At 51.7% G+C, this 25264-nt stretch overlaps 7 protein-coding genes across 7 annotated transcripts; 2 read left to right on the top strand and 5 right to left on the bottom strand.

Annotated features, from left to right (window-relative positions):
• Nucleotides 1-576: 576 nt before the first annotated feature.
• Nucleotides 577-2610, top strand: lcb2 (putative serine palmitoyltransferase 2; the record flags this gene model as incomplete). The annotated part of the gene is made up of 1 exon (XM_056881175.1): nucleotides 577-2610. The coding sequence occupies one exon, from the start codon at nucleotides 577-579 to the stop codon at nucleotides 2608-2610; it is 2034 nt and encodes a 677-aa protein (XP_056746413.1).
• Nucleotides 2611-3856: 1246 nt separating this feature from the next.
• N7443_001118 (54S ribosomal protein L10) lies at nucleotides 3857-5176 on the bottom strand (the record flags this gene model as incomplete). The annotated part of the gene is made up of 1 exon (XM_056881174.1): nucleotides 3857-5176. One exon carries the CDS (start codon nucleotides 5174-5176, stop codon nucleotides 3857-3859), a length of 1320 nt encoding a protein of 439 aa, XP_056746412.1.
• A 1675-nt stretch (nucleotides 5177-6851) lies between these two features.
• On the bottom strand, nucleotides 6852-7731 carry N7443_001117 (uncharacterized protein; the record flags this gene model as incomplete). The annotated part of the gene is made up of 3 exons (XM_056881173.1): nucleotides 6852-6913; nucleotides 7098-7366; nucleotides 7415-7731. The coding sequence occupies 3 exons, from the start codon at nucleotides 7729-7731 to the stop codon at nucleotides 6852-6854; spliced, it is 648 nt and encodes a 215-aa protein (XP_056746411.1).
• Nucleotides 7732-8381: 650 nt separating this feature from the next.
• Nucleotides 8382-10820, bottom strand: N7443_001116 (SH3 domain-containing protein; the record flags this gene model as incomplete). Its single annotated transcript, XM_056881172.1, has 5 exons — nucleotides 8382-9649; nucleotides 9710-10076; nucleotides 10126-10352; nucleotides 10404-10730; nucleotides 10793-10820. The coding sequence occupies 5 exons, from the start codon at nucleotides 10818-10820 to the stop codon at nucleotides 8382-8384; spliced, it is 2217 nt and encodes a 738-aa protein (XP_056746410.1).
• A 919-nt stretch (nucleotides 10821-11739) lies between these two features.
• On the top strand, nucleotides 11740-13710 carry N7443_001115 (serine/threonine-protein kinase; the record flags this gene model as incomplete). Its single annotated transcript, XM_056881171.1, has 1 exon — nucleotides 11740-13710. One exon carries the CDS (start codon nucleotides 11740-11742, stop codon nucleotides 13708-13710), a length of 1971 nt encoding a protein of 656 aa, XP_056746409.1.
• A 688-nt stretch (nucleotides 13711-14398) lies between these two features.
• N7443_001114 (mitochondrial 54S ribosomal protein uL15m) lies at nucleotides 14399-15392 on the bottom strand (the record flags this gene model as incomplete). The annotated part of the gene is made up of 2 exons (XM_056881170.1): nucleotides 14399-15005; nucleotides 15082-15392. The coding sequence occupies 2 exons, from the start codon at nucleotides 15390-15392 to the stop codon at nucleotides 14399-14401; spliced, it is 918 nt and encodes a 305-aa protein (XP_056746408.1).
• Nucleotides 15393-16010: 618 nt separating this feature from the next.
• On the bottom strand, nucleotides 16011-17974 carry N7443_001113 (uncharacterized protein; the record flags this gene model as incomplete). Its single annotated transcript, XM_056881169.1, has 3 exons — nucleotides 16011-17131; nucleotides 17185-17458; nucleotides 17525-17974. 3 exons carry the CDS (start codon nucleotides 17972-17974, stop codon nucleotides 16011-16013), a joined length of 1845 nt encoding a protein of 614 aa, XP_056746407.1.
• Between the last annotated feature and the right edge of the window lie 7290 nt (nucleotides 17975-25264).

Genomic DNA, 25264 nt, shown 5'->3' with positions numbered 1-25264 from the left:
TAGCCATGTTCGCACAGCAATACCAGGCCCATTCGGCCTGCATGATGATTATACAGCAGGTACCACTTGTTATTTACCTCTCTTCCTCCCTTCCCTTCTTTTCGACCTCATCGAATCTGTGAGGGAGAATTGCTCGACATAATTGAACAATTGGGTTCGCCCCTTGTTCTTACTTCAACCCCCCGCCCCATTCCACGTGCCGCACTCTAAGCCCTGTCGGAGGTCTGCGGATAGGAGGTCCGTCTCCCTCACCCTTACCCTCACCCCATAATCACGACTTCATCTCTCCATCTTGTCGATTTGCGCACTCGTCTAGCCTACATTTGAACGTCACCCCAACAATCAGCTAACATCGTCGCGCCTCAGATCCCTTTTCTTTACAAAAGGGCGGAAAAATTCGGACTCGTGAATCTTCGCGCGCCGAATAATCTTGCGTCTTACTCTACCCGTTATTTTGGGTAGTCCCTACTTCAATCGTCGGTTTGGACGCGTAGAGAAACTATCGCGCCCTCCTTCTATCCGACGGTCCGAGCCAAATCTCATTGCCCCCCATCCGCCTCGCCGCTTCCCTCTGCGATGCCTCGTCGGTTTAGCAACAACTCCTCCAACGACACCTCTTCCAACTCTCCGTCCTTTACACCCTCTTCGGGAAAGGGCGGTTTCTCCATAAAGGCACCATCGGTCAAATCCCATCGACTGTCCCAGTTCTTCTCGACATCACCCAAGTCCTCCAGGGTCGAGCCTCAACCTTCCCAGGCCGCACCGCAGTCCACGGGGGCCAACCCTTCCAACGTCACGCCGATCAGCTCGGCATCACTGTCCTTACCGACAATCTCTTTGTCTACTGCCACGGCTGATAATCCGAATATGGACGAGATGCCAACCACCTTATTCCAGCCTCCGACTCCTGAGGAGGCCCGTCGGCTGGCGAAGCAACATGCCCAATTCGGTCCTATCGGTCACCCCAGCCACCGGTACTCCAGTCGGCACCCTGGCGGTGTCTTCCCGGAGCCGGTGATGGATGAGCCGCCGTATTATTACTTGCTTACTACCTACATCAGCTACCTAATTCTAATTGCTTTCGGACACGTCCGTGATTTCTTTGGCAAACGTTTCCGCGAAGAAAACTACCGCCACCTCAAGCCTCGCAACGGCTACGGCGCACTCAACAGTGATTTCGACAACTTCTACGTCCGTCGTCTCAAGCTGCGTATTAACGACTGCTTCGAGCGTCCCACTACTGGTGTCCCCGGACGAAATATCACTTTGATCGACCGTGCTACCGATGACCACAATCACCATTTCTACGAGACCGGTACTACCACCGACACATTGAACCTGAGCTCCTACAACTATCTCGGTTTCGCTCAGTCTGAAGGACCCTGTGCCGACCAGGCCGAAGAGTCTGTCCGCAAGTACGGCATTGCCACTCCCAGCACTCGCGCGGAGGCCGGAACTCAAGATCTTCATGTTGAGGTTGAGGAGCTGATTGCCCGCTTCGTGGGCAAAGAGTCGTCCATGATCTTCTCGATGGGTTTCGGTACCAACGCCAATGTTTTCCCTGCTCTGGTTGGAAAGGGCGACCTGCTTATTTCTGATGAACTGAACCACGCCTCCATTCGTTTCGGCGCTCGTCTTTCTGGCGCTTCTATTGCCATGTTCAAGCACAATGACATGAAGGATCTGGAGCTCAAGCTCCGTGAGGCTATTTCTCAAGGCCAACCCCGCACCCACCGCCCTTGGAAGAAGATTCTCGTGGTTGTTGAAGGTCTCTATTCCATGGAAGGTTCCATGTGTAATCTTCCCGGTCTTGTGGCACTGAAGCACCGATACAAGTTCAACCTGTTCGTCGACGAGGCTCACTCCATCGGTGCCATTGGTCCCAAGGGTCGAGGTGTGTGCGATTACTTCAGCATTGACACCCAGGAGGTAGACGTTCTCATGGGTACTCTGACCAAGTCATTTGGTGCCAACGGTGGTTACATTGCTGCGGACAAGGCCATGATCGACAAACTCCGAGCTACCAACTCTGGTATGCTCTACGGCGAGGCCCCTGCCCCTGCAATTCTCACGCAGATTTCCTGCGCCCTTCGGATTATCAACGGCGAGCTCGTGCCCGGTCAGGGTGAGGACCGTCTTCAGCGCCTGGCCTTCAATTCCCGATACCTTCGTCTCGGCTTGAAGCGTCTCGGCTTTATAGTATACGGTCATGACGATTCACCAATCATTCCTCTGCTTCTTTTCAACCCGGCCAAGATGCCTGCATTCTCTCACGAGATGCTTCGGCGCAAGATCTCCGTTGTGGTTGTTGGTTATCCCGCTACCCCCTTGGTTTCGTCTCGCGCTCGTTTCTGTGTGTCAGCCGCCCATACCAAGGATGATCTCGACCGGGTTCTGGCTGCCTGTGACGAAATCGGCAATGTCCTGCAACTGAAGTTCTCTACGGGCATTGCTGGCGGCGCTCTGCCCCCAACCGAAGAGATGGCCCCTCCGCCGGAGATGGAGAAGGAATGGCACCGAAAGCGCTCCGAGAATCTCACCCCACCCCGGTGGCGGATCGAGGATGTCATCCGACGCGGAGTCCAGGATGTCAAATCTCCTTTGTACTAGACTGACACTCTCCTTCGTTGCGTGATGCTGCGTTGGAACTTCTTGCATATTGAGTTTGAGCCCTTTCTTTCGGAGTTTATTCCACGAGCCCGGTTGGTGCTGGTCACGCCGTGTCGCGGTTTTTGACTTCCATGTTCCTCCCTTTTTTTGGTCTATACTCGGTCCCATCTTCCTGCTATGGCGTGGTCAAGCAGGGAAGCCTTGATATCCGGGCCCGAATAAAGGAAGGGGGTTTCAGAAAAGAAAAATTCCGGTCATGAGTTATTCGAACAAGCAACGAATGAATATGTCCCTGTTTTCCTACGAACCGGCCCTGGTCTTGGAGATGTCTTGTTTCTTTTGCCTTACCTGCAGCCCTTTCCTAGTTTTCTTACTTTCTGTGTCACTTTTACATTTCTAGAATATTGCCTAATAATGCTGCACCTGTGTTTCTACTTGGGCACACGGCTGGCTCTTTCTCACTTTCATATCACTAAACCATGGTGTTCATCCTTGTCTTGTACAAGGGGTTGGCAGCATGGTTCGCTTGGGATGCTCCGTTGGGTTTGATTCCGGTGATATTGGACACATTACTTTCACCTTTTCCAATTTTGGAAGGAGCTGCTTCAGATTGGCAGGTTAATACCTGTCGTCTTTCTGAGATACTTTGTTCATAATTAAATGATTCGTTCAATGTCAATAGCCTACAGCTTCTATACATATTCGCGTCTTGGATATCCTAGGGCACAGCCAAATCAGGGAGATAGTTCGAGGTTGGCATCAAGACTTTGTTGGCTCGAAAATTCCCCCGAGGTTCTTGGACATCAGTAGCTTATGAATTCTCTATATCTATTTCTAAGTCATATACTAACCTTAGCTGACGTCCCTCTATAAGTCTCTTTATCCCTCGTCCCTCAGCTTCAGCCTCTCTGCATAGGCGAGAGCCTAAGTGTAGCGAAAGCTTCAAAGTTCGTCAGGTCAAAATTAGAATACGTACAAACGCATATATCTGAATATGAACGGGTGCCTTATACTAGATCTAACCCTATAATGAACGCTCAAAGATGGGAACAATGGAGACCCAAAATGCATGAAATGAGCTCTAAGCCCAAGTGCCATGATAAACGAAAAGAAAGAATGCCCATGCAAAGTGAATCGAGTTTGCCAACTCGCAGTCATCAAAGTCATAATGTGTCATACCTGCCTGGGCGTAAAACCAGTCCCGGCTAGGAAATCAGAAAACAAAGGGTATATATGCACAATCCCATTAGACAGTCCCATACCGCCCATGCTCCTGGCCAAGGAGAGCCGATCCCTCTAGCGGAGTCGAACGACGCTCATACTCGCAGGGAGGAGGCGAAGTCGAGGGAATCCAGCCACGCATCCATCCGCGCACACGCTTCCACTTGCTGCGACCGCGCTTCGAGTCATCGTCGTCTCCAATGAAACTCTCGTCATCTTCTTCATCAGATCCGTACATGAGAAACTGCACGCCCATGAACCCATCGAGTCCTAGGACTCCAAACGCACCGAGGAAGAACGGCATAGACCGTCCGATCCACTCCCAGCGATCATTGCCGTGAGAATCGGCCCAACCACCGCCACCGTATGGCGCAAAATCGCTCCAGGCGTTGGGGTTCGTGAGCAAGGAAGATGAATAGAAGAAGTTTCCACAGAAAGCAGCGAAGAACAGCAAAGGGGAGAGTCCCTCGGTGCTCTTGCGCTGGTAGTTCTTGTAGAGCTGGGGCGGGCGCGAGCCGAGATACAGCAGCGTAGACATCCAGGAGACGACCCGGCCGATGACCTCGACTATAGCTTCGCGCGGTGCGTCAGAGATAGGCGGGTGAGGTGATGGTTTGGGGTCTATGGGACTGCCATTGGCCAGGACGGCGCAGACGAGAGTGGCGATCAACATGGTGCGGGGAAGAGCGAAGGGCGCGCTGCTTGCGCTGCTTCCCATTCGAACGGTTCGTCGCGGAGAGCTCAGCTTCTCATTTGTATATGAGGTTCCAGGGGCGGATGAGTTGAGTGTGGTCCCAGTTTGAACGCCGGTATCGTTGAGTTCGGCCTTCTTTGTCATGTCGACTGGGGCAGGTGTCCGGTGGGTCACATTGTCGGCTGGCACAGCCACGCCTTGTAGGATATCGCCGTGAGCGTCGGAGTCGCGTGAGTGGGATAAATCATTGTAGCCCTCGTATAGGCGGGCTTTGTAGTGTGTGTACCAGAAGAACTGGATCACGAGTGCGACATCCACGCAGACATAGTAGCCTGCGACCACGACCTGCCACCCTGCCTGTCGGGTGAATAAAGCTCCCACTAAATTACTTGCGTCACCTGCACACCAAATGACCAAGAAAAAGATTGATAATCCCGATGTTGATTGTAGTTGGTAGTTCTTGTATATCTGTGGCATCTGGGCGAAGAGCCATGAGACGATACTGAGGGTTCCGAGAACGGAGGAGATCAGCGCGAGAGGTGTGGGGAGGCAGATGTGGAGATGTGATGAGATAGCGGTCAAGAAGGGCGATGTCGGTTCGCAGTGATCTGGGAGCGACCCATGTATGAGATGTTGTAAAACAAACGCCATGATGTGTTCTAACGGGGTCCGAGAGAGACAGTGGAGAGGCGCGTCTTTGAGGTGCAAGTCCTCGAGGGGTTTGGCGGGAGCTGATCCGGGGAAGGCGATCAAGTCCGGGCCCGGTAAGAGAAATCGAAGTGAATGAATAGTCTAAGAGCGGAAGACAAGGGAAGGTAGAAGGTAGAAGGTAGAAGAGAGTCTAAAAGGAAAGTCGTAGCTGAAGACAAGTGACCCCTCGCATCACGAGAGCTGAACTACACCGATCATGACCGAATTGGGGCTTATCAGGCGTGACTCAAAGATAAGTGGTTTCCTCTAGTGGGCCTATCACCCACCTTCTTTATCACCGATCCAGTCCGATGTAGTCCGATTTCGTCCGATTGCATTCCTCACTCTATCAGGTAACATCCTATATCTGATCTACCCCGGGTTTGTAGCACCGGTTTCCCCGGACTTATGTGACCAGGCGATATGACTACAGAGACGTGGATCAGGGCTTCTGTTCTCCACGTGACTCTTATCTATACCATCGCCACCCCGCTGCGGCTCGCATCAACCCACAGGGATTAGCTGGATTAGCTCGTACAATTATGTCCTTTATATTTGGGATCGCTAATGGCGCCAAAATCTTGACTGGGGCTGGGGCTGAGATAATAGCTACAGTAGTCCAGGATCTGCCACTGATTTCCATCGGCATCTCAGCCGTACATGGATTCAAGACCCACTTCTTGACACTCACCGGGAACGCGCTTCTCAACATACTTGCCCTTATCATCCCATATAGTGCCCGAGGACGGATTCAGTCTCCTGCAGACAGTTGTAGTCACTAATCAGACTGCCATGGCAAATAGTCCTTGCAACCCTCGTCGGAGCTACCGTCGGAGCTACGGCCCTTATCGTGACCACCGTAACCAGACAACTCTTTCAGCGTGTAGTTGTAACCCCGGTTAAGTGAATTTGAGATTGTAATTCAAGCTCCAAAGTTATATAAGCGCATGTGAAGTACCTATGGTGGCCAGCTGAGCATGGGCCACGAGTACAACGTGGCGGGATGCCACGGGGCACAGGCACGCGGTATCTATTGCGCACATGTGTATGTAGGTCGACAAAGTACTACGCGACCAGATGACATTCTAGATATTCGTAGATATAGGTGTCCCTTTACTTTCTCAGCAGATCTGCTTGAGGACCGAAACGTACCTTGCCAGTCTTCGATGTTACATAGTTAGCAGGGCATATATGTGAGCCGCTTTTCCACGTGGCTTAATAAACACGAAAAATACTATATTCCCACTTAACAGTCTTCTAACAGCGCTGGAAATTAGGGGGTTGCAGCACAAATCCCCCTGAATCTAAGGATCTCTCGTACCTATTATTCGGAAATCGTTACGTCAAGCGCCACAAATGCACGTCACATCTGTTCAAACCTTGAACTTCAGAGAAATTCAAATGAACCTTAGCAATCAAAAACAATATATCAAGCAAGACCAGGAAAGTCGTGACTTCATAATCCATTACATGAGACCGTGAAGTAGTGACAATTTCTCAAATGATTAATTTTGAATCCAAATCCCGTCTAAGCTGAGCTGAGCCTGTACATTACCAGGCCACCAATGCTTACCCAGGCCGGCAGCAACGATCAGTGCATCCACACAAATGGGCATTATTTCAAACCCACCCTCAATCAGTTAAGATTCGCGCCCCTCTCAATACTCATCATCTTCCCGATGGCTCGACCGACTCCGACTATGATGATGGTGATGGTGATGATGTCCCCCATGACTACTACCATGACTACTCCCATGACTACTCCCATGACTACTCCCATGACTACTCCCATGGCTACTCCCATGGCTACTCCCATGCCTCCGCCCATGTTCATGTTCATGTCCATGTCCATGTCCGTGCTCCCGTTCAGGCTTCTCATGACCCTTAACCTTATGCTCCATAATATTTCCAATAATCGCCCCACCCAGAGCCCCCAAAAGCCCATGATCCTTCTTATGACCAAAGTAATACCCCGCCGCACCACCAGCCAGCGAACTTCCAATCCCACGCTCGCCCTCGGGATCGTCATCAACTGTTCGCATTTCCCCGCTACTGTCCCGCGGGTTTGCGGAATCTGACACATAGACCGAGGGCGTATGCGGATTGGACGACGGTGTGTAACGTGGCTGGGAGGCGGGATCTGGATGGCCGCTGGCTGGTGTCAGCACGGGTCTGTGCTCTTGAGGTTAGCGGACTTACTAGTAGCTTGCGTTCTCTGGGATCTTTCCATTTGGGTTCTGGGGCGCTGGGCTGATAGGGCCGCGATGGTCTGGTTGCCCTACTGGGGTGTAAGTTCTATCGGCGGTAGGTTGGTAGGATTCGGGCGCCAGCTGATATGGGTTCTGTTGTGGGGGATAGGGGTAGTTCGGATCATGCTGAGGCTCTGTGTTGTTGTAGGGCTGCTGTGGGTATTGGTGGGCATATTGTTCCTGGTGACTCTGCTCTGGGGGATAGTAGCCGACCCCGCCCGGGGTGGGCGTAGAGTATGAAGTATAAGGATTGTATAGATCCGCCATGGTGTTGCAATAATGGAAAGAAAAAAGACAAGAGAGGGAGAGATGGTCTTATAAATACGGGGGCTTTACTTCTGGTGACCGGGGCTCATACATCATGGCGCGGGTGACTTGCGCGCACGACCCGCAGCGCAAGAACTCTAGAATGCGCGCGCCGCCAATCATCGCTGCAGGGTCCTGCAAAAAAAAAAAAAAAAAAAAAAAAACCTTGCCGAAAGGTTGTCGTGCTAGAGGGCTGTAATCTACAGGGAAGAAGGTGTATGCTTGAAGTCTGATATTGCCATGCGTCATGTATTCACGATAAACGCGCTATCAAGTTAAACGAAAAAAAACCAGGCATGACTCGGGGTATTCCGGCAGAAAATCAGAAAGGAAAGAGCAAAGGAGAAGGGCCGATGCAACACAGTGCTAGCTGTTGATCGGATCAGAACCACGGATCTGGCGAGGGAGGTAAAGGAAAAGGCAATCAAATGCATCGGGGCGGGCATGAACGCGAAAGGTTGGTGTGAGAAGACAAAAAGAATGAGAAGGGCCGGCCGGAAGTAACGTGCTCAGCACAGTAGATGCCCTTGCGCTATCATTCCTAAGGTGGACTGACAGGCCCATGCATATATGCATAGATACACTGGCAGATTAACAGGGACGCCAGGTGACTAAGAGGTCGGACTCTGCACGCTTCGCAGGGAATTGCGGCGTGCCCGCTGGGCCATCCATTTCACAAGCATATCGTCGAGTTGGTTGTTCATTTCTTTGAGCCTCTTGCTCTCCTCCTTAAACAGACGTCCTGTGACAGGATGCTCGGGACCGGCCGGGGGAATATTGGATTTGTCGTGGACAATAATGAAAAGGTCGCGAATATCGTTTTCTTCGTCCATGTATGATCGTAGACTGGCATCACTCCAGGTGGGGGTATCCACTGAAAGTGTATCAAGTGAACCCTGGGTTGCGTCGGTACCCTTGAGGTCGTGGGAATCGGCCTCAGGGGACGACGGAGGGGAAGGCGGCGACACAGAATAGCCTCGCTGCGTAGTATCTGGGGTCAAACCAGGGGCACTAATTGGAATATGGCCTTCGGCCGGGAAGATATTGACGGGGGATTCCGATCCACTGCTATGATAGCTTGTGCCCATTGTCGGTACAAACCTCTGGGGTGGGGATACCACAGAATGCTGAATAGTCGCTGTGCGGTCGGAACTGTAAGGTTCCCTCCAGTGCGCTTCGCTGGATGATCGATCCTCTGGAGACGCGAACGGATCCCGAGACTCCATAGGGGTTGCAAAGGAATCCTTCGAGGGGCTTGATTGACCGGCAGGAGAGGCCACCGCTTTACGGTCTTCTTCCTCGAAGCTTTCCACCTCCTGGGTTGTTGTGACCTGTCGGATTGAAGGAGCCGCCTGGCTTGCGAGAGCGGACTCAATGTCCTGGGTCTGATCGGCGGGAGAGGTGGGAGAGGTGGGAGACATGGCCGCTGGAGGCTGCTTCTGCAACTTGTTGCTAGCCTGCCTCGTGGGTCTGGTTCGAGATTCCTGGGACATTGTGGACTCCATAGATGTCTTCGGAGATGTGCGGAATGAAGAATCAGCAGGGGACAAGGGCTCATCCATGTCTTCGTCTGTCGACTTATTCTTCTTGCCACGCTTGAAGAGCCCACTAAGCATCCCGGGTTTCTTGTCCTTGCGTTTCTTGTCATCCTTGCTGAGTTTTTCTTGCGACGAGGATGCTTTTTCGATGCTTTCAAAGCTTCCGCGGCCATCCTTCCATTCATTGAGTAGGCTGTTATTGCTATTGTTATTGCTGTTGGACTCGTCGCGTAGCAGATTCGGGGTTAAGGAAATCTTCTTTGGCTCGGCAGTGTCATCCTTGAAGAAAGAATCGGTATTCCGCACAGTGCCATTTCTGGATCTACTGACGGCGGGTTCCACTTGAGAGAAAATGTTAGAGTTTGTTGTGTGTTGTCCAGGGAAATGATCTCTCTTCATACCTTCTGGGTCAAAGAACTCCTCGCTCGACCGACGAGGGTCCGAGATTGACTGCTCAGGTTCAGCCCTGTCTTCAGCCTCAGCGCCTTCGGTCTTTTCTGAAGATTTTTCTCTCTGTCCCTTGGGCCGGAGAGGCTCCACAACGATGTCCTCATTCTGCTCCTGGCCTTCATCTTCGGATTCCACGGTTTCGTCATCGTTGAAAAAATCACCGTGCTCGTCATCCTCGTCGGTAGAATATTCGACATCGGACGCTTCGATGTAAGTTGGTGGGGCGAAGTTGACAGTCTTTGCATTTCGCCGACGCATAGCTTTCTTCAGAGGATTCTTGGACTTCTCCGAGTTATCGCCTAACATCGTTGCAGATAGCTAGAAAAGTCAGTATATTCCCAGAAAACAAAAACCGGCAATTACATACATCGACGTTCCTGTGTTTATTCAATCTGGCAAGTCTCTCGGTGGGCGTTTCGATGTGTTCTGCCGGTAGGTACCCGATGCTTCCATCCTTCACCACACGGACAAGCCACCAATAGCTGTTGCTGTCATCTAGCAGCACCATAGTATCTCCTTTGGCGGCGTTTGCCTGTCCATCAACGGTTGCGACGAAATTGTGGAGCGCGTAAACGAATTCGAAATCAATATCCTCTGGTCATCATTAGACTGAAGGGCCAATCGCGATATAGCGTGAGAACGTACCATCGTCAATTGACGGAGAACTCGATATTTTGTCCATGAGATCATCGTCCATGAGATCGTCACTTTCACCATCCGCCAGGTCGCTATCATCATGATCGTAGTCGGCATTTCCAGCCACGTCCGCCTCGATGTCGTCATCATCGTACACGCTGGCGCTGTCGGTCCCAGGACCGTTCGTGATCTCCGACTTCAGGTCCTCTTCGGCATGACGAATAGAGGAGGACTGATGGGGGGCAGGCCGGCCGCCACCAAGGGGATCTGGATGTTGAGGTTGCTTCGAGTGGTCTTGCGCCGACGGGGCATCATGGTCTTGAAGGTCCAAGGTATCTGGGCGATTTGTCAGTTTTCTCTACAATTTACGACACAGCCGGATCGATCGTATAAAATACCAGCGCGAATCATCTGAGGCCTCGACATGTTGCAGGTTTAATGAACGTGGGACCGGCGGTGAGGAGTAGCACAAGTCGCCGAGGTGAAGAGTGTTTGTTGGAGCAGAACTGTCGGACAAAAACAAACAATCAAGGGCGTACAAACTGTGGCGGGGAGCCCCGACACTCGACAATTGCCCCGGGGTCTCCAGGAACTGAACCGGGGGGGGTGTCTTAAAGAAAGGATGCGCCTTGACGACCTAAGGTGAGGGGCTGGACTGCAGTCGCAGGATGGCACGTCAAGCGGGCGCACGAAAGGAATTACTGCCAGAGCGACATTTATAAAGAAAAGAAGGGGTTCATTCGAGATTGGGACAATGACAACCCCAGACGACGCAAAAGGAGGTGTTTCCAAACAAGCGCTCCTTGCGCGCGGCTAATCGGGATTAAGGAGAGAACCCCTGAAACAGATTACCGCATGCAGCAAGTAGGGCTAGGGTTACCGCGAGGTGTGAGAGGCCAGTGACGTCATGTCAGGTGATGAAGCTGACTCGCACATGACCATCCGCACTTTCCCGAACATTGACAGCTCCAAACTGCTCAACTCCGGAGACTCCCGACTGCCCCATTTTCTCCATCGTCCTCCCTGGTTCCAACTGACCAATCCCTCTCTGCTCATTCATGCTCTGACCTCACTTTGCTTGTACCTCTTTATTTTTATTTTTTTCTCTTCCACAAATCTTTCACAATCTGAATACAACCTTCCCCTATACCACATCCCCCGCGATTTCGAGGCCTTTAGGTCTCCACTCTAATACGCTTATCGCCCCACGTCTCCTCTAGCTCAAAATCGTCAGCAAAACGGCTTTCAAAGTTATTCACAGGCAGCGGGTTCTTGTAACCCGACTGCTAGCCTACCACGGGCTCACTTTCACCACGTCGTCCTATACCGCGCTCTCGCCGGGGGCATGGCTCACTCGGAAAGGCCTAGTTTCGCAGGCTTGAGGATTGAAACTTCATTTCACCCGCAAAGATCGGAATGGACGGAGGAGAATGATGGGGGGAGGAGGAGATCGGCATCAGGTGGCGATGGTATCGAGAGCGACCGCACCAACAGATCTCATGATTACGCGCGCCGCCGCGATACTAATGAAGACCGCAGTGCGTTAAGTGATTTGCACTCAGCCACGCCTCCCATCTTCGTTCCTCGCCTCGACAGTCATCCAGTCGTAGAGACCGATGATAACGGCTTCCCACACAAGCCGGACGATGTACAGGGATCGCCGCTCGACAACTATCTGACATCGCGCCGCCCCTCCATTACCTTCAACCCAAAGGTGTTCCTCGACTCCGGCCTGCAACAACCTCTGGAGGAGCCTCTCGACAAAGGCGACTTGAAGAATCGCCCTCCGTTAAAATTCGAGTCCCGGACATCTGGCCTCCGAAACGCCCTCTCCCAAGATGACGATCCCGCTGACCGGAAGGCCGAATGGGGCGATGACTCCAAGCACTCCGAATCGCGGGAACCGCGGGGTATTCCGGCCGGAGGTTTCCGAGCCCAATCCGTTGTGAGTCCTGGAGATGAGTCAACGGGCAACGACGGCGATCATCCGACATCGCTCACATCACTTTCGACGGCATCTCCAGGTGATGAAGTGCAGACCCCACCCGGAAGCTCCAAAGATGCGCTTTTGTCCCCTCTTTACATCACGTCGCCCAATCAGCAATTCCCGTCCCCAGAAGACCGCAGTTCCTCCTGGTCCACGGATTTGGTGACTCCTTTCGGGAGTAAAACTCGTGCTTCCCCATTTAGCCGCCATGGCAGTTTGCGACAAAGCTCTCGACGGTCGACTACCTCGAGCGGCAAGTCTCCAGCGAGCGCATTCCTCTCTATGTGGTCTACCGCTGGGGAGGAGCCTGCCTCACAACCCGATGATGAAGGTCAGATGATTGGCACTGACTATGTTCTTGGAAAGCAAATCGGCTTTGGAGGTTTCAGTACTGTGAAAGAAGCTTTCAAGGTCGAGGAGCACGGCTCGACTAAACGACTTGCCGTCAAAATCGTTAAGAAGCAGATTAAGGGCCACAGTGAAAAGGAAAATGAAGAAGTTCAAGCGGAGTTCGATCATGAGGTTCGAGTCTGGCGGTATCTCAGCCATCCTAATGTCTTGACACTCGACTCCGTCTACGAGACAGATTATGCCACCTTTTGCTTCACCAAACTTCACATCGGCGGAACTCTGTTCGATCTGGTCCGCCAAAACCGGCAGGGTTTATCATCGCACCTCGCGAAGAAATACTCCTACGAACTTGCCCGCGCCATTCGCTACTTGCACGAAGATGCGCGAGTCGTTCATCGCGACATCAAACTAGAAAATTGCCTCCTCGACCCCATCCAGGCTCCTGATGGTTCTCAGTCTTCGACTCTGGTCCTCTGTGATTTCGGAATGGCAGAGTGGATGGCCACGGACCATGGAGGCGACAGCCCCGACCCCTACGATGAGGTCGCTGATCGACCTCCACCCAAACAGATTGGCCCCGCGGGTTCCAGTACCAGTGTTGCTGGCAGCTTAGAGTATGCCTCTCCTGAACTACTGAAGTCAACAAACGGTGTCATTCACCCATCGGTCGACATCTGGGCCTTTGGTGTGATCGTGTTCACCGTTGTTACTGGATCCCGGCCATTCCAAGACTCATTTGCTCCTCGTATCCAGGCCAACATTCTCAGCGGCACTTGGAATCATGATGCCGTTCTCGGCCAGATCATTGATGAACATTTGCTCAAAGACCGCCAGGATGCCCTCGACCTTGTCAGGGGATGTCTCGAAATGGATATTCACAAGCGATGGACTATCCGAGACATTTTGGACTGTGCCTGGCTCCGCGAAATCGCTGAAACCGTCAATGAGATTTCTCCGGAGTCTGCCTGGAAGCTATGAACAATTCTGATGTTTCTTTGGCAGAAACCAGCCCAATCTCTCATTTTCGATTTACCTCGAGAATGACACGACACGACATGAAATTTTCCAATGTTTACTTTTTCTTTTATTCTACTGGCGCTGCTGCTCAAGCGCTGGTGTTTTTCGGGATTTTTTGACCATGATACCCATCCGTTTCAACAAGTGAACTCAACGCCTTGTCATCTCTTTCATCTATTTTGGATTCCCCATGCGCTGCATTTGGTTACGGGTTAATATTGCGATTGGATAATGATTTGGCAAGCATGGCGTTTTATCTACTTCTGGCATGTGTTTTCTTGGTTCCTTGCTTTGTCTTTTTCTTGCTGTATTTCTTGCGGATCTGGGCTTCCTTGCTGATATCCTTTTCGATTTTTTTCCGGCTCATCTGCTCACCTCTCTTCTCTGCCTGACTTCTTCCTGACTTCTTCTTTCTACCTGGGTGGCTGGCTCCGTCCTAGAATACAAATCACAAAATTTGATTTCAATAGCTGTGTCCTAACATACTATGTTTAATGTCTTCTCCAGTTCATTCAATCTACTAAACCCCATGTATACTTTCACATCTACACCATACGCAATATAGAAAGGATAGTTTTATATGACCGACATATCCAAAAGAAACGGCTATTGATACATGTACAAACTAAAATCTCCAACCCACAACAAACTACCAGAGTCTGTTCTCCGGCAAGACCTTCTCCTTCTTAGTACCAGCGGCCGACTTCCGCTCCTCAGGCGAGCGGAAGAACAAACTAGGACCCTCCATCGGCTTAAGCAAATGGCTCAAGTACCCCCTATGCGCAGGATCACGATAATACTCGATATCCCGACGACGTGTAGGATCAGGCAATCTGTACCGGAACCCACGGGCCTTCATCACATTCGCCTCGGAAAGTTCCTCAGGGGCTTCATCCGCCTTCAACAGGTCAGCAGATCCAGACTCGGCAGACCACGCCATCGAGATGAAAGGGTGGGACTCCTTCGCCATGACGTGTCGGATGGCGGAGCGCGTGTAGAACCGCGTTGCGACGGATCCACCCGCTGCTTCGATGGTTGTGATTGCTGAGGCGGAGATGCGGGAAACGACGAGGTGAATTGGTTGTTTGAGGATTCCTTCGCCGCCGCCTAGGACTTTGACGCCGTCTTTGTGCTGGTTAATGCAGCGGGATTGGGTCAATTCGCGGATGGTGATGGGACGGGTTGGGTCGATGCGGCCTTGGTCGATCCAGTCTTGGATGCGCTCAAGGTTGACGGGGGCCCATTCGAGAGCGAATCTAGGAGGGCGTTAGTGGTTGGTTGCTTTCGTCGAGGGGTTGGGGTGGGGATTTTGATGGGCAAGGAAAAACTTACAGGTTCTTTCCTCCTCGCTCGCCTGAGACGACGATATCGGGCGTCTGGCCACCATTGAAGCCGGCAGGGACCTTTCCGTGCTGGCCCTGACCCTTGTGACCACGACCGGACGTCTTACCCTTGCCAGAAGCGGGACCACGACCGCGGCGGATGCGCTTGTTGTAGGCGGAAGGATTATCGGAGAGGGAGGAGAGGATGTGCGCGCCACGCTGCTGGAATTGCGGGACGAGGAAGGCCAGTGGTGAGGTTTGGAATGGCCTTGCGATGAATTGTTGAAGCTGCGTAGGCAGCCCCATGAGTCGAGGAGCCATGGTGATGATAGGCTTGTGGTGTTGAACCCGTGTTGCAGACGCTGGAGATCTTTGATGCCGGGCGGAGCGGAAAATAGTCGGGCCGAGGGCCGAGAGAGGTCAGAGCGCATGAACTAAATTACCATTTTGGCTTTCTAGAAATCATTTTCGCTAAATTCTAGTATGTTTGCTAATAATATTGCCTTTCATTATTTTCTCTACCATAGTATCTCACAATTGAACACTCGTGAACTCCAATTGGACATAGGGGTATGATGGTTGGTAGAAAATCTAGTTTGTTCATGCTGTGAGACTTGTGTCTCCTAAAGTTAACGCCATATAATGTAGATGCAGCGGCAGCAATGACCGTGTTGTCCTTGACAACGAATAGCAAAAAAAAAATAAAAAATAAAAAACGCCTCAAAAGGCCATCCCGAACCTCGGGGGTCTTTTTGGGAGGCGAACACCTGCGATCCTTCTAGTTTGGAGCGCCGAGTAAATGCAAAAACCGTGAGTAATCCTGTACAGGAAAGAAAAAGGACAAGCAAGAAGAGTAAGAATGGATGTACAGCGAATGGGATGTTTTCGTGAGTCGGTCATAACGCGGTCACATCGTCAAAGAGGAGAGTGTAGCAAGTTTTAGTTGGAGAATGTTTGCGAGGGAGGGTAGTAGGGTTGGTAGCTTCCCTGGCTCCATACATCTGGTTGGATATAGGGAAGCAAACCCGTCTTGCGATCACAAGTACCCTTGCCCAGCGGCTGGTAATGCATGTGATCGAACGGGACACTGCGCTGCTGCTGCAGGGAAGAAGAGGGAGGTGGAATCAGCAAGGTTGAAACCGAGCGCACCGGTCGGTAAGGGGAGTTGCGGTTGGCGAGGAAGAAGGATGGGGATAGGTGAGTTTGGGGAGTGTGAACCGAGTAGGCAGACACAGCCGGCGAGACGGTGCCAGAAGAGACACCGAAGGGGCTGTGGTGTCGGCCGAGTTCCGGAAGAGAAGGCGCGTTGTACATGCCAGCTGAAGACGCAGGAATAGGAACGTTGGAAATGTGCTGACCCCAGTTGGAAGACCGGTTATAGATTGGGTGCATGGGAGCTGGGACAGGGAGTTGAGAAACCGCGGTAGAAGAAAGTTGAGAGCTGGAGGGAGTTGGAAGACAATGAGAAATGGGGTTTGAGGTTGTCAGGTTGGGAGGTGGTAGTGAGAGACCCTGAGACACCGGAGCAGATGTTGGTGTGAGGACGGGCGGAAGAGTGGGCATTGCATTCATAGTCGTGGAGGGGACGGTAATAGGAGCCGGAGTATGTTGTCCTATTCCCCGAGCAGCTCGTTTCATGGGCTGCAACTCGGCATCGTCATCTCGGCTACGCTTGCGAGGTCCAGCCGCAAGCTGGCAAGCTGGCGAAGGAACAGGGTAGGGCAGACCGGGAGCCGGCATGTACCAATTTGGCTGTGATTGCGGTCGAAGCGCATCCGAAGGAGGCGATGGCAACTTCGACAAGGGCGAAGGAGGCTGCAATCGAGGAGGAGAGACACGCATAAGCGGGGTGTCCGTCTCAGCAGGGAGGGCGGATGCCCTGTTGAAATAGTCGGCGAAGAGGCCGAGCTTGGTGTGCCATTGGGCCCACTTAGCCTCGGAGGAAAACAGATCGTATCGGATGTTGCTGAGGAACTCAACCTCCATAATATGAATTTCTTGCACCGCAATGCCCGAAACCTCCGCCCAAGTCTTGTTGGTGTAGGTGTTGTCGTCCAGGACTAGCTGAGTCAGCACGATATCAAGGCGGTGAAACGATAAGCCGGATACTCACATTTATTGCCCAGCATCAGAGCCACCGTCATCAGTCGAAATTCGCTGCCCTTCTTTCCTTTTACGCCAGAATTGAACTTCTTTAGTCGGTAGATAAATAGCAGAGCCAACAAAATCACATTCTGGCTGACTTGTGTAGTCGAGAGAATTGTAGCCACCCATTTTTGGAATCCAACAGTCGGAATCGCCTCGGGGACCAGAGAAGGAACGAGGTGCAGTCGGTCTTCGATAGCTTGAAGTTTGGAAGTCTTTTCGAACCAGAAGAGGCAGGTCATCTGGTAAAATTAAAGAGAGTCAGCGTCCGCGCATAATTTCGTACCCGAGTACTTCGGTGAACTCACCTGCGCTGCGAATTCGGCCAGGTTGCCCTTGCTATTATTGATTGACGAGGGAATTCGCAGTTGCGAACCGCCCGATGTGCTAGTGGACTTCTTTTGCACGGGTTCGGTAGCTGGGACTTCTTTCACAGGTGCCGGGTGGGTTTGCGGATTCGTGCTATATGAAGCTACCGAGGAAGAGGGGATCGAATCGAAGTGAGAGCGCAAGCCATAGATGTGAGATGGCATGCCGTGAGTCTTCACTCCATATGGCATGGCCGGAATGGCATTGTAGGCCAGTCCAGTCATATCGCTGGGAGGAGTGGGCAGACCGTCCCGGAAGGGAGCAGTCCAACTGGGGCCGTTGTGAAAGGCAGGCTTGAATGATCGGTGCTCTCGGGTCGTCGGGTCGATGGCTGGAGTGAAGGTGCCGAGAATCGAGGAGGATTGAGAGCCCAGCGTTGGGAGAGACATAGGGACAGAGTGATCGGATTATGAGAGACGGGTCGACCCATGTGGGATGGTCGAACTGCTACAAGGAAGAACGACAGGAAAACGAGCCGAGCCTGGATCAGTGCTCCATGTCCCTAAATGGACGTGAGAGCGTGCTGGGTTGAGCCTGCCGTTGTATGCTTGAATGGATGCGTGAAATGGTCTTTCTCAATTGGACCAAGGAACGCGAGTGGGGACTTCGAGGAGGAGGCGTAATACTCGTGATCAAAAGCCAGAGTGTAATGAAACGGTAGTCGAGAAGAAAGTAAGAAGTATCTCTTTCACTTTGTAGAGGGGCAAAGAATGATGTATATGGAAACGGCCAAGACAAGGCCCATATAAGGATAGTAAGGTGAACCAGCCTTTCGAGGGACGGACCTAAGAGAGCGCCACTAGTAAGATTAAAAAAGGGAATGGAAATGAAAAAAAATAGAAAAAAAAAAAAATAATGGAAAAAAAAAAAAAAAGGTGTGAGCCCAAAAGAAAACGTTCACGGCTAAGAGGCGGGAATGACCAAAAGGATAATTGGGGAAAATAATAATCGAAGGATGAAGTCAAGGCATCATCTCCATCCTTTTACCGCAGGAAAACCAAGCCCACTAAAGGGAGAGGAGCCAGGGTAGATTGACCCATCCGGAGAAAGCATGAGCGTCCGTACGGCACAGAGTTTGACCCGGACGCAGGTCCAGAGGGTTGATCCTCCTTTCTGGGCTCGTTTGGGTTCCGGTTTGGTCAATCTAGATTGGATTGTCTCTAAGTTGAGAAAAAATAATTATAAAATTAAATGAAGTAAAATAAAATAAAATAAAAATTGGAATGGAATGGAAATACCGGTTGATGTCAGAGCCACCGAGGGGACGGGGGAAAAGTCACAAGTGGATGCGGGCCTAGAAAGGGTAGGTCGCAGAGTAATGTTTACGGAGGGCACTGGTCCCGGACTTGAGCAGCCCTAAGCTAGCCTAGGCGGAGCAGGGCGGAAGGATACTGTGTACGGCGTAGCGCGGGCCAGTGGAAGGGGGGAAGAAGGAGGATGGGAAAATTGGGTGAGGAAAAAAAGAAAGAAAAAAGACTAGGCAGAAAAAAAAAAAAAAGTTTTTTTATTTAATAATTGGAAAATTGGAAAGACAGGATCAGAACAGTCTGAGGACAGATCCAAGACCTGCTGGGGGGTTCAAGGAGGGCTAGTGCAGTGTAGGACCCATATCAGATCCAATAATAAGAGAGGTTTAGCGTGGTTGCAACCGTCGGGCCAATGCCTGGCGACCAGGCCGAATGCCGTAAAAGTGGTAAAATATGGAAACATGGTAACGGTGGTGTAAAATACCGATGATTGCAACTCCGTGTATGCGTGAGGGTGCGCAAGCATGTACGCCTCCGCCTGCACCAGAGGGAAATGATGGCTCCAGGGGGGCAATGGGCAACCGGGAAGCGCGGGGGGGCTCTTACAGGCTTACTTCGTGCTTCTTACATCCCCGGTCTAACTTCCGAGTTCTGGGCACGGTGGCTGATCGCTAGCTTTGGAGTTCCGGAAAGGAATGAGAGAAAGCAAAGCAAAAAAAGAGGGCTGGTGACGGGGTGAGAAGATCACCTTCCGGGTTTGGGGAGTTGACCGCAAATAATGAAGGGCAGGGATGGAGTATGGAGGGCGTTTCTTTGATCGGCAGTTACGTTGGTATTGGTAATGTAAGGGAAGACATTCTGGCTTAGCTAACGGTGGAGAGTGAAGTTGAAGGCTGTGGCCAGGGAGGGATCACTCTCGGATCCCGTCCTTTGCCCATTTGGCGGAATTCCAGGATGCGAGGCTCCACCAAGTCTCAGTCTTCCGTGTACAGTCCGAGGAAGGGAAACGACGGGCCATGACTGGTCCGTGGGATCCATCCAAGAGAAGAGGCCTAGCTGGACGACCGAATCATGATTCCATGGTTAGCGATTGCGCATCACCAAGAAGGCCGAGAAACGGTCCCAGTTGCTGTATGATGCGGCCATGACACGGTTACTACAGGTGACTAATCATGTACGCCCCGACTTTTCTTAGCCGCTCACTATTCTGATTGGGTGATCTGCTCGGTCTGGTATCTGGTATTGTTCCCTCGGCTCTCTGACTTCCTCTCTCCCTAACCTTCTGGAGCCGTCGGTCGGATCGTCACTTTTTGGAAGGAATCTCAGCCCGTGTGCGTATTGGGCCCCCTCTTTGAACTTTGCCCATCTACAGTAATCCATCCAGCGCGATCTTCTCCTAATTTGCTTTTTGGGCCTGGTCAGCTTTCAGGCAGATGGACTGATTTGATATTTCAGGTCAAGCCTCATGGGGGCCATGGCACCCGGACATAGACGCGTTTGATTCGTCCGTCATGCAACCCATCTTGAATGTACAGTATATGCTTCTCTAGCAAAACCGAAAACGAGCATTTCTCTTTTTCAGACAGGTTTGAATAAAGGTTCCCCCGAAGATTCCCCCGATTCAAGGGTAGCCTCACGTCGGGTGCATGGATGCTGTACAGGTGCTATGTACTATATCGGTAGTAGTATATAGAGATGGAGGTCTATGTTCCAGATCGATTCCCGATTGGGTATATTAATTGCCCCAAGGACGCGCAACGCGCGCGATTTGGGAGCACGCGCCTCAGGGTGATAGGCAACCCAGTACCATGTCACGAACCTCTCCGGTACAAGTGGACTCAACTGCACTCCGTAGGGGGAAAAAAGATGCTGCAGGACGAGTTTCGGTATCACGCCACCAGTTCACTTGCTGTACTTTCTGATGGGGCTGGGGGGGATGATCCAAAGTCTGAACCTTGGCTTTGGCTTCAACGTTTTCGTTTAGCAGCTGAAAAAGTCCAAGGTCGGTTATAGTGGACTTTGGTGGACACGAATAGGATGTAGGGAAACCAGAATTCCCCGTGCCCACTTTTTTTTTCTCACTTCTCTTCCTGTCGGGATCCTGAGCCACCGCCACGATGTGGGTTCGTTTCGTTGTTCCAGAACCCCAGACCTGTGTCATCCTCAAGACGATCTCATTGATGATCTCGCCCGATTGCCCATTTCGCGGCTCGGAGTTAACGTGACTCGTCACAGTCATACAGGCCTCGCTTGGTCTGCATGGGGCGCCTTTCTCTTTGCCCCCTTGCCATCACACTGTGGGCTACAGCTTACGGGACATTTCCCTTCGCCTTTCCCCGATCTACAGACTGACTTCCACCCCCGTGGACCGCTCGCACGTCCTCGCTTTCGGTCTCTTGTGGGGGCAAGACCTGGGTCTAGCTGGGATAACCAGACCACTGTTCGATGGGACCCCCTCGCACGTTGCCACCGATACGACGACTAGTGATCCCGGTTGCGGTTGGCACGACGGGGCTCTCGAGTCACCGGCGGTGCATGGAGTAATCTACCGTCCCGAGCACATTAATTTGGGTGTGGTCCACAAAGTACGAAGTTACGACGAAAGCAAATAGTCAACTTACCGCGCCCGGTGCCACCTGCATTTAATCCATGGATAATAATAATAAAACTTCGCTGTCACAAGGACGCATTCTGGATGATATCGGTCTTCTGTATATCCCACCGATCACCGGTCACGGACAGGTTCTACACTCGACTCATACCTCTCATGCAGGCTGACGGTGAAACCCTGGGCCCATGGTGATACTCCGGTCGGCGGCTTCGTCGCCTATCATGGGAGTTATCCGAGCTTTTTCTAGCCTCTCTTTCATTTCCGTACCTGTTACCCAGCGCGTAGAGTTAGCAGCCGTGATTGGCGCCGCGTTCGAATCTGCTATAGAGTTTCAGGTCATTGGTAGCATGTACAGTATTGGATCCAACTCAGCAAAGCTGAAGCCGATCACCACCTTCATGTCCACCATCTTTTAATTTTACTTCCAGAACCGGGTTATTCCGACTATAGCTCGCCTGTTTACCTTTGTGTGTAAATTATGGATATTTTCATCATCACACGGCCAGCATTCGGGCGGGGCTCGATCCCGTCTGTCATCCCCGGTATCGAGTTCCTTGAGAAGGGGAGGGGGTAAAACCTATCTCATGCGTCAACTCTCGTGAGATTGTCGAGTCGCCCACCATGTTGCAAACGAACGTGATTGCCGTGATTTCCAGCCTTGCTCTGCTTTCCTGCTCGGGCTCCTTGCGTCTTCTCTCGTCCTTGCTGGTTGCCGGGAGAACCGCTACGTGTGATGTAGATGATGCCGATATTTCGACATCACATCTTGAAACCCGGTAAATGACCAGCACACAAATTTCTCAATGTAATTAATCATCGCTGCGTTAGGTGTGGTTAAACTGCGCCGGTCAAAGTTACTGTAGACGAATGCTTCCTAGCGTCATCCAGAGCATCCCATTGCCCCATCTACAAACCCCTGGGTCTTGGATGGGCGCCCCTTCAGCAGGGGGTCAAATGACATGGATTGGTGCGAGACGATCTTGAAGGCAAAGCTCCGCACACATTCACTCGGTCTGTTTGTGATAACTTGGCAGACCGAGGTGGGCTTGTCTTTTGTCTCTTGTGACCGATCGAGGCGCACAGTTGCCTGCTACCCTGACTGAGACCGATCGAGGCGCACAGTTGCCTGTTACCTACCCTGACTGAGATGCACTTCGAAAACCAAGGTTCTACGCAGATCGCAGGCAACAAAGGTCCAAAGACCCGAATTAGATCATTTGAAGGAGTCCAGAACTCAGCCCAGGGTGCAGGGGCCAAACGGCCCATTCGCGTCAAAGAGCATACTGTAGGTTTTTGATTGATATAATCGATTAGGCTTTTGGGGTCTGGGGGTGTTTTTTTTCTTTTCTTTTTTTCTTGTTCTGGAGGGGTTATGCCCCAAGCACTTAGCACCTAACCTAGCAGCAACCAATGTATGTCTGACACCGTCACGATGTCGAGTGTTTGCTTTGATTTGACTTTTGTGCCAGAGTTTCCGAGGGCCCCGTGAAAGCGTCTTTCGCCCCCCCTCCCCCCGTATGGATGATCAATTGTCCTCCGTACCGTATAGTTGTATAGTTGTGGAGAAGCCCTCATTACGTAGCCGTGTCTCAGGCGTTTTCCTAAGATTAGAGCCTTTTATTGCCGGTCTAGAGCTCGTCAATAGAATCTCACAGCGTGGCGGTCACGGAGACGACCCCAGTTCCCGGAGACATTGCAATCCCGGCATCCGGATTAAACCTGAAATTAAATTATTTCTTCTGCCCACCATCAAGGGGAGGTTCGGTGGAGTCCGCCAACGCGTAACAAGTCCAGTTGGGCCGATGGACGTGCGAGTTGCTAACAGGACCACATTCCCGTCCCCATCCGGTATCGCCGTCCACGTCCACCACCTCCACTCCTCTCTATGCGTGCTGATGGAGTCACGCCCTAAACCTCACCGAAGCCGATCTGTTCCGCCTGGAAACACCCTTTGTCCTCGGCTTCGACAGGTTGCAATGCCAGGTACAATCCCGCGAGCCACCGGCCTCATTTCCAACCGAGCGCCAGGAGTCACCACATTCCTTGAGATTCAAACTCAAATCCTAGCTCCAGTGCTCTGAAAGGAATGGACGGTCCGAGATGAGTTGTAACGCGTTGAGTCGACTCCACGCAGGGATCGTGATCTCCAGGTCATTCAAAAGCAAATGCCCCTATTCGGCGTCATGACCCCATTCTCCCGGGAACGTAGATCTGGATCGCGAGTAACGGTGGAACATGTCACCAGCGCTTTCGATATCTCAGATCGTTGAACCCCAGAAGAAACGAGATTTCCCGATCTCACCAGGGGGGGGGGCACTTACTCCCGAGGTCAGTTGTTCATTTTCACGGAACCGGACGCGGACGGCCAGATTATCTCTTATTGCCGGATTGTGCAATACGTCTGGAGGCCCTTCCCATCTGGACAACCCATGGACCGCCTCCAGTTCTGGAATCTTGGCGGTGGCTGACCACCCCCCAATATCCTACCTGAGCTGAGCACCTCGATCCCCTACTAACTGCAGGATCTTGTTCCATGGCAATATTGACGCCCCCGGCCTGACTACTATAGCCCCGGCACAGCTGCGGCAAGCGCGCATTTCTTTCATTACTTGTCTCTTTGCCATGCCGGATTGACTGGGTCTTTGGTCATTCGCCCGGGCGATTTTGCCCGCGCCGTTATCAGCGAACGGATCTAGAACCGTTGTGACTGCGTTGCCTTGGTCTCAAGGTCTGCGCCCGATTGCCTCGGCCTTGCTATGTATTGTTGTACAACGGTGCGAGACCGTCTTCAAGTGAGTAGATTTGAGGTTGAATGAGATGCTCCTCGTCCTGGGCTGGTCGCAACAGCGCCCTGGTCATGGCTGTCTCGTGACGCGGCGTGGAAGATATTTATGCCATATCGTCGATTTTATCATCAAAGCCGATCGGATGGCAAGAGACTGATGAACTTTGAGCTCATAAACCTAGCCTCCCATAAACCACCTCGACCGAACGAAATTCAAAGCAGGCTCCCTCTGTTGGTGGGGTGTATTTATCTATGCCGTCAAAGACAAAGCGGCTACCTGATACTCGAGTGTTACTCTTCCGCCAAGGCCAACTGCATATGTTATTCCAAATATCGTAGCGCCACGACAGCGTGATGAATATCCCATCTTATTATCCCCGGGGTCCTTTCAAATATGATAGATATCACTCAAGAATTCGCACGATTTAGATTCACAGTTTCAACCCAATAGCTTTCTTTGAATCTAGACTCCGTAACGTCTGGACCCTGAGTCGACTCGCATTTCACCAAGCCGCCATCGCAGAGGCAAATGTATCATGATCCCGATACAAAGAAGTCCAGAACGAAAGCCACCCTTGCCATCTACAGTTTCAACGACATCTGTCCTCCCCGGAGTCGCCGACATTTTGAAGAGCGCTCTCATGCACAATGCATAGTCGCTCGGTATAAGAGCGACACAGGACGCAATCACCTTGAGGCGTCCAGCTTAAAAATGAGGCTATGGTCCTAGCCTTGCTTACCAGCCTGCACATGGATGAGCTTTGATTCCTTTCGGTTGGTAATCGAGCTAGCCTGCAGCTCGGAGATATTTGATGCATCACATTCTAACATTCCTGCCCGAGAGATATTTGGCTTACGTGCATGTACCTTTTGCCAATGATCTTCGTCGATTCTTCATTACTTGTGCACATGTGCTGCAGATGTGATATTCCCCCTTTGAAACCCGTCAGGTTCACAAACGCAGGGAGGCTCTTTCCTAGGAATGAGCAGCTTACAGGTATTTCTGCACATGAGAATGGGAAACGCTCGACATCAT

Source organism: Penicillium atrosanguineum (assembly GCF_028827265.1).
Source record: "Penicillium atrosanguineum strain IBT 20685 chromosome Unknown utg000001l_segment0_segment0, whole genome shotgun sequence".
In the NCBI taxonomy this organism is placed as follows: domain Eukaryota; kingdom Fungi; phylum Ascomycota; class Eurotiomycetes; order Eurotiales; family Aspergillaceae; genus Penicillium; species Penicillium atrosanguineum.
Note: the sequence above shows the minus strand (reverse complement) of the source record. Positions and strands in the feature narration are given on the sequence as shown.